The sequence below is a fragment of the Strix uralensis genome, chromosome 5 (assembly GCF_047716275.1).
Source record: "Strix uralensis isolate ZFMK-TIS-50842 chromosome 5, bStrUra1, whole genome shotgun sequence".
NCBI lineage: Eukaryota > Metazoa > Chordata > Aves > Strigiformes > Strigidae > Strix > Strix uralensis.
The window spans coordinates 65,820,281-65,833,407 of record NC_133976.1 but is presented as its reverse complement, the minus strand read 5'-3'; the positions used below and the strand labels follow the sequence as shown (position 1 = coordinate 65,833,407).

Genomic DNA, 13,127 nt, shown 5'->3' with positions numbered 1-13,127 from the left:
GGAAATTATATTTGCAGCCAGCTGGGTTTTTTTGCTCCATTTAGTGTACACATGATAAATACTGGTTAGGGCTGATGTTTTTAGTAGATCGTTGTTCACAACTAAGTCTAATAACTGATACAATCATAGAAAATCATGTATCAGCTTCTGGTATTTTCAGCTCTCAAAATCTAATCATGCTTTTCAATTTTAGAAGTCTTTGTTTTGCTTCTAGAGTAGGATGGCTTTTAATGAATTTAATTTTATTATAACACATTATACAATATATAGAAAGTAATGCATAGCAATGCAGCTATTCTCTATGCACATGGTGTGGCATACAGAATAATATATTCTATGACATATATTAATAGGTTTACTAATATTTAATATATTTATAGCTATATTAAATTTACATTGGTTATATTAATTTTGTTATACAGAATTATATATTAAGAAAGGAATTTGTTTGTTTTAACTGCTAACAGTAGTAGCTGTCTGTATCTCTGACACAGGAGACTCCTGCCGTTGTTTATCAGTATCTAGGACAAATCTAGGACTTTGGCAATCTAAATATGCAAAACATGGCAGGAAAAGAGAAATAGAGAAAACAAGATTGGCCCAGATCAGGTTAATTAACAGGTTAGTAGCAAAGCAAGGTATTAAACTGAATCAGTTGCTCAGACAGATACACATTCCTGCTAGTGAACCCAGCTGTTAATACCTATACTTGTTCACAGCCCAAAGGAAGATTTGAAGCACCAGTAATACCCTCTTCGGTCCAGCATTATGAAATGTAACATAGCAACAATAATATTACTCAGTGGCAAAGTTTAAAATACCACTTATTTTTGCCACTGCACGTGCAATATCCTAACACAAGCATGTACTTCCCAAGTGAAGCATCCATAAATCAGGATACTGAATGATACAACTTAACAAAACCTTGGCACAAAGAAGTGATCTCAGTAGCCTCCATCTCACCAACTCATTGATGCAATCCATATATTATTTCTTATAAGCTGAATTTCTCAGCTATCTCCCCCTGCCTGTTTTCTTTAGCCTCACTTGCCGAGGAGCAGGTTATACAAAGTAAGAGGCAATATTTACAGCTCTGAGATAAACCCTTTTATCCCAAATATTCTTGATTTATTTGAGGTGACCTATGAGGTTACTTTTTGCCTTTTTATTTCCTCCTCAAAATTTTGTATAATCAGCTGGGCTAGGTAAAGGTTGGGTACAGATCTTCAGATTCATGTTAGCACAACATAAATAGCAGCAGTTGAGTTTTATTCAAAGAGTTTTGGGACTAAATGTGCGCTCACACTGGAGAATTTTCTCCTGCATGCATTTGTATTTTATCCTCTCAATTTTTTTGCCTATAGAATCCTAAGCAGTTGAAATGAACCCTGCATCTAACGAATAAATACACTTCCAAAACATGAAGCTCAGAACTTGCAAGTAGACCTGGTTTTGGGACACTGTAGTGAGCTGCCCTGAACACTGCTGGATCTCCAATTAGACATTCAAACAAAAATATCCAAAATCACTACTGCTTTTGATAATATATGCCAGAGAAACAATAAAGTAAATTAACTATGACACCTTCATAAGGAGGTCTCCATTTTTTCTCAGCTGCAAAGTGATCATTTGCAGCAAACCTCTGATTTATTCTTGCCACTCTCTTCAACATCTTCTCCCCCTCATCTTGGGTGCTCCCTTTAATTCATGTCCCCATTTGTTAGCCCTCCACTCTCCCCCATGTCAGTACACCTTTCCATTAATCACTCTTTTTTTCCATTCTCTTTTCCCATAACCTTTCCTTATCTTTCTCCTCCATGGTGCTACCTCCTCCTCCTCAGAGGCACACTCTTCTTTCTGATCCCTGCAAATGAAGATCCCTTCTTTTACTCCTCCCCCTATACACCACTACGTTAGACAATTCCTCCATTTTAACCACAAACATCAGTATTCACATAAGTTAAGTTTAGGGTAAAACATTCTCTCAGTCTAGTGCATAAGATACGGAAAATACTTTTTCATTGTTGTGCAGTATTATTAGACACAATTTGATTAGTTTTGTTTGTTTTAACCTGCTTCTGAAATCTTGGTATTAATCAGCATCTGCAGTGAGAGACTGCACTATTTGGGTTGAAGTTATGAGTAGTCATGCATCTCTAGTGCACACAACAGGGAAAAGCTTTTGTTTCTTGTGAAGCTCTACCGGTCTGACGCCTGCATAACAACTTAATTTGCCCATCTTTGCAAGTTAGTCAGCTCCACTTACATAAAGGAAGTATGAATGAGCTGCAAGACAGTTTGGTGCAGATAAAACATCACCACTGACTAGTTACCAGAGTTGCTAAATCTGAACAAGTGCACCAGGACAGCCAGGAATCTGACTCTCCTTCTCCAGCTTTTAGATACATCCAGTTGCACAATCCAAAGGAGTAAAGATGAGTGGTAAATCACTAGTCATTTTTCCAAGCCTGAAAATAAGTTTTTCCTTAAAAGCTTAACTGAATTTTGTAACAAGAGCCAGAGGAAGCCCAGTGAGTCCATCTTAAGAGGCCAGATCAACACTGTAGCTTGGAGCAACTCAAGTTTGGTAGGTGAGACCCATTTCAGTCCTCACCAGCTCTCAAAAGAGCTCTCACAGTATTACCACAGCCCAGAGAACAGTGGGGCAGCAGCTGCTCACAAGCTGAAGCTTCAGACCAACTTCCAGAGAGCATCTTAAGTATTTAAAAGGTCAAATAAATGAGGTTTTTTAGTATTGCTCCCTCCATGGTCTTTTCTTGTTGTTATTTTACAGATAAAATCTGGGGAAAATATGCTGCTGTTTTTATAGTGCAACTCGATTGGCAAACCCCCACTTTAGAGAAGTGTAGGTTGTAGCATGCATGACTAACAATTAATGATGCTCATTAAAAAATGAAGTCTGATGAAATTCATTAATGCTTGGCTTGAGTCTTGCTAACAGTTACGCAACATTAAGAGCAAGGCAATTACAGATCTTGGCTGCAACTCATTGAGAGATAAAAGAATACCCTTTTTCCTGTTTAACTCAATGTATGACATGCTGTACTACAAAAATAATCTGTCTTGAAAAGCTTCTTCAACAATGAGGCACAGCCTGCAGCTCCATTGCCACCTGCGGGTAAGTGCTGGAGCCTGTCATCCCGCTCTATTTCCCAGGGCACAGAGAACTAAAGGTATCAACAGAAATTAACTGCAATAGAGACCCGTGCTTCCGACTTGCCCCAATCAGTCATAAAGTCATTTGAAGTAGACACCACCTTTGGCCTCTCAGGTGACTGCTATTATTTGAACAATTTTATGTATTGCTCCTTTCACAATCCTAAAAGATGAGCAGCTTTATTCTAAATAGCACAGCAAGAGACGGGGATGAAGATGAACTGCAGATTAATTGTAGGGAATATTAACAGGGAACGGGAAGGAAGCAAGTCGTGGTTAGCAGCTTAAGTCTGAAGTCTCAAGGAAGACTTCCAAAAGGAAAAGAATGTGCAACGAGGTTCGCGCTTCTGCCTCAAAGCCAGCTCCTGATGAAAGAAATGTTTTTGTCGCTACATGTCAGCAATAAACCATACTGGAGGGCTTTGAAAAAAAGCCTTCTCTACCTGTTCAGTACCAACTGCCAATTCTGAAAGGGGACTGTCAGCAGTGCACACCCATGGATGTGCATAAGAGATTCCAGTGCGCTTGCATGCAGCTTGACTCTGCAGTGCTAATGGGAATAAAGCCTTCTATTTAATACAGCTATTAACCTATAAGCTTACGTACATCCTATACAACACAAATCAGCTTTCCATTGTTATTAAGGATAAACATGCTATTTTGAATTCACTCAGGGAAACTCCTACCACAAGTTGACATTTAAATACATTACATATGAGTCCACTACATATGCCATTGTTTTCTCCTATTTTATGTTAGTAGTTTGCTCTTTATCTTGAGGAAAATAAATAACCTATTCAGGACTGTATTTTCTGACGTGGCCTCAAAAAAACCCTTCATTACTTCCCATGGACAACTTCTAGCTCAGAAAGAGCTTGCTCTGCATTTTCTGGCCAAGTTGTGAATGAAGGATTTTTACTTGGGGAGGGAAAGAAAGATTCCATGTTATGATGAATTAGTTCATCAGCACAGCAGATCTTTTCACTGCAGTTAAGACAGTGAACAAAGACTAGCCACAACTTAGCCTTGTAGAACATTTGAAGATTTGGGCAGTGGACACCAGAGAAACACTGTCTCTTGGCTCTAAGCAGCAGTTCAGTAGGGATGAGTAACCCTAAATATCCAGTCATAGTCTGAGTATTTTCTATTAAAACAAGAAACAATTCTTTGACTCATCCATTCGGTAGTAGTAGTGGTACTTCAGCAGCAAAAAGCCGAATGGAAATAGGCTGCGTTTATGTCAACAAGAGCCAGCAACGCTTGGCATGTTTGAGAATCTCAGGCTGCATAAGTTGCACATATAGAGCATTACTCTGTGATCCTTACACTTCCAGAAAACAATCACAGTTAAAGGTGGAGGCCTTGCAAATTAAGAAGGAATTGTTATATGCAAAAACCTATTTAAGCAAAAATGCATGGGTCTCAAATCTCCAGTCTCCTACAATGCTGGGTCAATGCTTTTTCATAGCCTAAAGGTTACTTTACTTTTGCACTCAGCCAAATTTTTTTTAGTTTTGCTTTATTTGCTGTTCTACCTGTCCCTCACTACACATACACAAACTGGTAACACCTTAATCAAGCCCACTACAAACCAGACCAAAATTTTGTGTTCAGTGTATGTGGGAAAAACCCATTTTCAGTGACAAGGACAGCAGGCACATAACAGAGTGCAGACTTTGGCCCAAGGAATCTTTTCTTCAATGCATTCACTGCGGGCAACTGCACAGGGTAACTGAAGCCCAAATAAAATCTCTATCTTGGCAAAATCATTCTTTAGGGTGCACAACCAACATGGAGGAAACAGGGTTTTGTTGATGTACATCAAAACATTCCCGTCAACCCCCAAGCAAGCATCTAATTTGCGCCACTAGTATTGAATGCAGAGCCTTTCTTCAGCATCATGGATCAGCCTGTAAAATGGGTCCCCCGTAGTTAATACAGCCCTTATTATGCATAAATTAAAACTTCAGAGCAGCCCAAACTTTGCATCCATTCCTTTTGCAGACTTTCCTCCATTTCCTTGACGGTAATGATCCCTCCTGACAGCCATGTTCCATCTAATTCCAGCCTCCCAGATGTAAAATTTTAGTGGTCAATGAGCAAGCCTATTTGCTTTGTGCAAGCCAAATACTGGCTCAAAGTATTTATTTTTAGCTGGGTTGTTAATCCCAGAAAGAGGTATGCATTTGAATACGAGTCAAAGGACTTTAAGAACTCTTTTAAGTATTCCATATCCAGTGCTTTCAAACCTGGGGAAAGTAAAATCATCACAATACATGCTAACAGTGCAGTTAGAAACAAACTTTATTGTCTGAAATTATTTACACAATATAAATCTCTTTGAAAGGTACATTACTTCATTTAATCAATGGTAGAAGGCCTTATAATAGCTCCAATAACATTTAGTTGAAAAGATTTACGATTCACTCCAGTGGATAAATGATGCATCTAAACTCCACAACAAACAAGAAGGGTCATGGGGACTTTTTGAGGGATGACAGTGCTGGAAGGTGACGAAGGCTTATTTGTAAATTGAGCTTATTTTATTCACAGGACATAAATGGATTCGTGTTTAAAAGAACACTGAAAAATATGCAGTAACAAAAAAACCCACACAAAATGGAATAGATCCCTAATATGCTATGGCCCTGTTTCTGCAGGTATTTAAAGGGTTTTAGAAAGCTGGATTGAGAGGCTTGACACAGAACCAATGAATCTAAGTCATATTTAAGAAAGATTGGATACGCTTGCAGTGCTGAGACTATTCAAAGCACTTGTGTACAAAACAGCATTATTAACTACCACAGACTGCATCTGAGATACAAAATGTTAAAAGGAACATTTCTACCAAAAAAAACCCCAAACTTTCACACGCTGAAGACTTGACACCTACCATTTTTTGATAACACTTAAGAATTACCACTATCAAAAGCTTACAAACATATACTTTTTTCCAGTTCACACTGCATTTTATGGCATTGTATACAACATTTTTCTTGTTTCTCTTCCATGGTCTCTTTCATCTTGTGTTTTGCATGGATCTCTATGTGGGGGGAAAAAAAAACACAACATAGAAAAAACACAGCTTCAATACCACAAAAATAGGCTGGTGCAGTACCTGAAGTTATTTCAGCATTTATTTTTGAAGTTTGTTAGAGTTCAAGTAATTTGCTTTCTAAATGTTCACAGAGCTTCTAATTTCCACCAAGTTTTCTGTGTGTCAGACCTCTATAAACATCAAATCAAACATATTTGGGAACTCCATTAAGTCCCACACCATAGGGAACCTGAGACATCAGCACAAATTTGGAAGGCTACAGAAACAGCTAATGCAAAGTCTTGAACCAGAAGGTCTGGTGAAGTCTGGCCACCTGTTTTAAAATCATAATGGACTTCAGGGCCATTCCAGTCAGTTTTCTGACATTTCACAGTAATAATAAAACAGTTTATTAAAGAACTTGGTACAGACTACCACCTACGCTATTAAATACACAGAAAAGCCCAACATACACTTAAGTGTTGCAAATTAATCAACTGCATAGGGTTTTTTTAATAATCTTTTGGAATGTTTCTTCCTTCTTCCCCCAGGCTGACTTGTTTCCTAACCACAAGAACTTAATCTCTACAGATCAGACCAACTGAAAAAGTCACTTCAAAAAAAAAAATAAAAATCAAACAATGCTTTTGCTAGTGTCTCCGCACATCATTTTGACAGAGCACCTCCATAAAACTGGCACATGCAAATGTTTCACACATTTTCCTTTCCACTCCAGAGGTCTAAGCACCACAAAGTTTGGTTTCATCTGACGTGTCCCATCTGGATTTGTGTGGTTTCTAACTGCTGAAAGCCACTTTCTTAAAAGTTGTGTGGTTGGCTAACAGAACACCTGCCTTGCAGAGGATCAAAGGTCATGGCTTTTCATGCCTTTCACAACTAATGAAAACAATGAGCTTGCAGCCCACAGTAACAAAAAGGGGGGAAAAGAATCAGCTGCAAGACTGCTCAACATCAGCCTTGCATTACCTCAAGGTCTGATCAAACGTTTTCTGTTCTACTGTAATTACAACCTGCCTGGTGTGGAAGAGATGATAGGAGACAGTAGCTAATTCCAGTAGTTTAGTAATCTAGTACACCTTAGAAGGCATCCAAGAACACTAAACAATACAAAAACATTAGAACAAATCAAGACGACGGCCACCTTAAATGCAGACAGGTAAGATGTGGTCAATCTCCTCTGCAAACTACAGTAAGGACTACCCCAAATAAGAGATTATATTCCACTGGGTTATAGAACAGAGTTTTGTTTAATCAGAAAGTTACCCTTTCAGTAGGAGTAACAAAAGAATATTTTGTAAGCTTTTATTAGGTACCAAAGGCTTTAAAAAATCTGAACTACATTTTGAAACAAACTTTACCCTTTACAGTCTGCTCTTGTCCTTAAACCATTCAAGTAACTAAGCATAGCCAATACCCTGCTACATCCAAAGCTTGAGTTTCCATGTGAATGATTTCCTTTTACTGATATTTACTGAGCCCATCCCTCCTTTTGACTAATACTTCTTTGATAAGCTCAATTCCCAGGACCCTAGTAACTTCAAGTGCCAACACTGATAAGCATGCGTACCTTTCATCCAGTGCAGGTAAAGCTGACAGGATGTACAAACTGTATCAAGATCGGATTTGTCAGATGGACAATGAGATTTGCACACCAGTGTTTTCCAACAGTTATTAAACACAGCAGTGACAAGGATAAACTAACAGCTTGAAGGACACTATGGAGTTCAAAACAGACAGCAAAAGGCAACAGCAATGAAAGAGTCAAGCATTTGGGGAAAACGTCTATGCTCCCAAGATTAAAGGCCTCTTCAGAAAGGGACTTCTTACACACAAAAATTCTGTTGAAAAGTCACGTACTGACAAAACAACACAATTTTAGTCAAAAAGGAAATAGTTATGATTAAGTATGGAAAGAAGCTTTTATATTCATGTTTCCCCTGATGAAGTACAGTTGTGGGCACAGGGAGGAGGTGGAGGGAATGGCACACAGGGAAAATACCTCAGGTAAGTTTCAAATAGTCTAAAGGGGCTACTAATAGTTCTAGTGTTGAGGAAAATGACTGGCAGAACTATTTTATTGATTTGGGCATTTATTATAAGCATTTAAAAGTTATCATCTAATCCTAGTATAAGGCTATATCCACAAAAAACATTTAAGTTGGGGGACTTCTATCACAACTAACTCAATTGGTGTCACCATGGGAGCGCACACTTTAAGAGTACTTCAATTCAACATGCTTATGTTTAGGAGTTACCATCATTCAAGAATGTATAGGAAATTTTAGTAAACAATTTTAACAGCTTTCCCTATACCACAGGTACTACATGTACCTCTGACACACAGTTAGCCCTATTATTAGTATAGACTTTCTCTTCATCTTAGTACTGTAAAAATTCCTTTATTCCCAGAATCATTCCCAAGAGCAAGATTCCAAAAAAGCTAAAGGGAAAAAAGACACTGGATGCCCAAGGCTATAAATGGGTACCTTAACATAAAACTATTATGTTCTGTTACAGGTCAATTTAATAAAAGAAGTCTGCACACAGAGTTAGATTTCTTCTTTACATCAAAATTTCTACAAAATAGGAGAGAATACAATGCAATACACAAATCCATAAATGCAAGATACAGTACAATTCACACTAATTTACAAATGGTTATTTACACTGTTTTATATACACACAGTCAGACCTGGTTAATGCAAATTTGGTAAGTCCTTTTAAAACGCAAATTAAGAAGTATAAATGAAGAAATTTTAAGTTATGTGACAAAAGACTAGTTATCATTCAGAAATCTCTAATGCTTAGGTGACCTAAGAAATTAGGCATGAATTAGCCAGATCTGACTGCAGAAATGAGAAGAAAAATTCACACTATTCTGCTTTACAAAAGCAACCAGGCCACTATGGTCTATTGACTTGATGCTATTTATGCAAGAATGCCGTTTCTAATAACCCTCTTTATATTTACAATATAGGTTTAACTACAGTAAGAATTATTAATTTAGGCATTCATGCCCTTAGCTTAACATAAAGGCAACAGAATATCTTCTTGGCAAGTCACAGTCAAAACTACTACAGGATGTTTCTAGAGCTCAGTCATCTGATTTGTCCTCCTTCATCTTAATGTTGCTAGTAGAGACTGAGATAAATTAATTGAAACAAGTACATGTTCTCTACTTCGGTGCTCTAGTACCTAACTTACATTCAGAATGTCCTGTATTCACAGTTTCAAGCTACCTTATAATCTGCAATGCTATTGCAAATTACTGCTTCAAACTTAACACATCTGTAGATATTCCTTAGCATGTGAGAACATCACTGGCTCAAACGGATGCGGAACAAGGCTCAAGGTAACTGGCATTTCATTTTGGAAAGTGTTTTACAGTATTTTCTCAGAACTTATCAGGATTTGTTTTAATCTGCACTTGTCTTGAAAGAAAGCTGATGCAAAGCAGCATTTAAGTGTGTAAAATGAATTTCAACATGCAAAATGAAAGCCTCTACCAGTACTGCAAAGTCAGCCACTGTAACTTGTGATAATCCTTGTGCTTCTTCGAAGTGGCTCAGGAAAAGCTTGCAGTATTTACTATCTGCTTCAAAGTGCTTTTACGGGATTCAGTGGAACTTCAATCCACAAGAATGAGATTGAGCTGCACTCATGAAGAGCTTTGGTTCTGCAGAAGCAAACTTCCACTCCTACAGTTATTGCTACTTGAGCTATTCAGACAAAAATACTACTGAAAAAAATTACACTAACTCCAAACTCCATACTGGTACCTGAAAAAGAATGTTTTTTGCCAACTGTTGGGAAAGTTAGGATCTGTCAAGTGTTAGATTTCCCAAGACCAAGTGAACTTCACAGTCTTTTTCAAATATTTCACAAATACAAAGCAACACTGCCAGAAATAAAGTCACCTCTTGAAGAAAATAGTAGTAAAGAGTTCAAAAATTTTTACCAATCTTACTTCCAAGCTGATCTTGCTGAACTTAAAGGGACTATACCAAGACAGCAGGGTATTATTCAACATATGTCAATAATGTCAACAGGGAGAAAGTAGACAAAATTAAAGTCTTCAGTGCTTTCATGAGCTCTAGCAACATCCTTGATAACTGCTACAAAGGAAAATATGTCTACTTTAGCTATTTGTTTCTATTTAACTACCAAGAAAATCTGTCCAGTATAATAGCCTCCAGCTAACAAATGCTAATGAAAATGGTTACCTAATTTCAAGTTACAAAAAAAAAAAATCCCAGTTGTCCCATTTGTATTAAGAATTTTAAGGTTTTCACTGAAGGAAAATAAAAGAAAATTGGAAACATTCAGAGATGAATATAAAGAAGAGGAAAAAAATCCCAAGCCTTGCTTTTGTAAAATAACAGAATGCCATTCAAAATGGTCTTCAAAGGTGAAAATTTCTCACATAAATTTTTTGTCCTGAATCAATCCAAGCTTTTGTAAAGCACATATGTATATATATGTGTACATATATATACACATATACACACAGCAGTGTGCCATAAAGCAATTTTGAATAAATATCTTTGCTGGAGTCTGTACAACAGACTCCCCATAGTATTTACTCTTCAGGTAAGCTTGTGTTCGCATGTGTATATGCACACACACAGACTTTGTACATGTGGGCACTTATGTGACCAAAGTGCAAAGTTTTTCAGAGTATAAGCAGAGTTGAGCACATGCCTGCCCAACTCCACACTGCATTGTTGGGTTTTAGTTTTGTTGTGGATTTCTTCCCTTCCCCCATCCCACCCCCAGCCCCTTTCATATTTAAAGCCTCTTTTCCATGCAAACTTATACATTGTTTTAAGTAAACATTTTCTTTTCAATTCACATTTTGTAATCCAGACCATTCTTGGTATAATAGCTTTAAGAATTAAGAAAACGTGTGTGATGATCAAAGCCCCGTTGTTCAAGTCATATACTTTTCCATATTATCCTTCAAACTGGAGACTTTGAAAAGTAATTTGCTGCCACAGAAAAAAAGACAGACATACCAGAATCTGCAACTACAGGACCAAGCATTTAAGACTAGAATCCAAAGTTAGAAGATGGCAAAGCAGAAAGATGTCAACAAATATGCTAACTGTAAACCTAAGTGTCTTGCTCCCCAGTGCAACAGGATCTCTCTTCACTAATTTTCAGTTCAATAGTCCATTCCACTAGATATTGCTGAAGCACATCAAATAGACACTAGAATAGTGTTCAAATTTAGAATCAAGTTTCAAAGAGGAATATAGATTTGGAATAGCGGTCTTTTGCTTTAAAAGTACACTTAATAAACAAGCAGCTTTTCCACAGAAGTTAGAGATGGTACATATCCTCAAAGAATGTGACAGCCACAGAATTTCACATTTCTACAGATTAACGCATCAGTAAGGAAAAAAAAAAAATCAAAACATTAGCTTTTCAGCAAGCTGGCTGATTCTTATACAAAAGCAAAGTACCATAATATGAAAAGCTATCTTGTTCTTTTTTTAAAAAAGAGGGAAAAAATAAAAATCATCCTAACCTTTTTCCCTAGTTACACCACACTGGTGTTCTTACAAGTCTATCATCACTCATTTTGCTTGTATACATCTAAAAGATTAATATTCTCTGAACATGTTTTCTTTAATATAAGTTAATGCAACTTCAATAAAATAAGTTGTTAAACAAATCCTTTGGAACAACTTCACTGTCTGCACCCAACTTTTACAAAAACTGATGAAAGCAGCAATGGAATCATGTTAAACTTACAATAAATAATTCACATACAACATATGTTAAATTACAAAGAAGGATTAAATTGCCATTTCTACAACTTCTTATAAATTTAGCAAGTTTCTAATCTGTTTTATATCAACAGCAGTACATATGCTCTTCATATTAAATTTAACATTGAAGGACTGTTTAGAGGCATTATTTATAAAGCAAGAACCACCAAGTGAGCATTATAGAACTCCAAAAAATGTTTAGCTTTTTTCCAGTATCTGTTCTTAGAAAAGATTCAGGGGTTGTCTATCCACTTGGTAAGTTTTTTCCTCTTCATTACTCAGGAAGAGTTAATGTCATGACCTCCAGCTTCATTTTGAAATACTGGTTAAACCGAACAATTGAATACCTGTTCAAAGGGAGAGAGAGATTTGAAGTTAAGAGCTGGCAACTACTAACATGAAAACAGCCATGCTAGGTAGGACTAGTCAAAAGTCCACCTACCCCAGTACCCCGTTTCCAACACTGACCCTTCACAACTGCCAAAGGAAGAAATTAATAACAGAGCAACCATATTATGGTACTTCCTCACCACCCCCCCACCACCCCCCAGCTTGCTACAGTTTGCAAAATAAATGCTGTTCCAGGATTATCAGGGTGGTGGTTTTGTGTTTAATAGTTCTTAATAGACTGTCCAACAACTGACAACTACAATTCCAGAGAAATCTGATCTTGATCATTGCAAGAATGAAGTTTTATTCAAAAGTGGCAAGTTTGGAGTTCTACCACCTATGCTTTAACTTGGTTTTTTTCTGCCATCTAGCGGTTACTAACAAGTACTTCTACTTGAGAATAGTCACAAGAAGGAATACATTCACACTTGTCTCATTTACAAAATGACACAACAAAGCCTAGTAAACTGGCTTAGTAAGCGAGAAAGATTCTAAAGTGAGATCTTTTACCAAGCTAAATTATTAATTTTATCACCTTGCCCAGTCCCCTATGGAGAGATGAATTCCTTTGCTTGTTGCCATGAAAGACCATTTGAAAAAATGTCAAAGACACACATCACATCTACCCGAAACAGAACACAACTGGCCAGTGTCTTGGGCAACAGAACTTAACATTCACTGGCATTACGAAGACTCTTTAAAAAAGATCAACACTCCATGCAATAAGA

At 37.2% G+C, this 13,127-nt stretch overlaps 1 protein-coding gene across 1 annotated transcript in view; it reads right to left on the bottom strand.

Annotated features, from left to right (window-relative positions):
* Nucleotides 1–5,463: 5,463 nt before the first annotated feature.
* The window catches only part of ETNK1 (ethanolamine kinase 1), a 34,028-nt gene continuing 26,364 nt past the window's right edge, over nucleotides 5,464–13,127 (bottom strand). Inside the window, exon 8 of the mRNA XM_074871421.1 lies at nucleotides 5,464–12,356. Within this exon, the coding sequence (XP_074727522.1) occupies nucleotides 12,284–12,356 (73 nt within the window). The 3' untranslated portion in view covers nucleotides 5,464–12,283. The remainder of the gene's footprint in view (nucleotides 12,357–13,127) is intronic.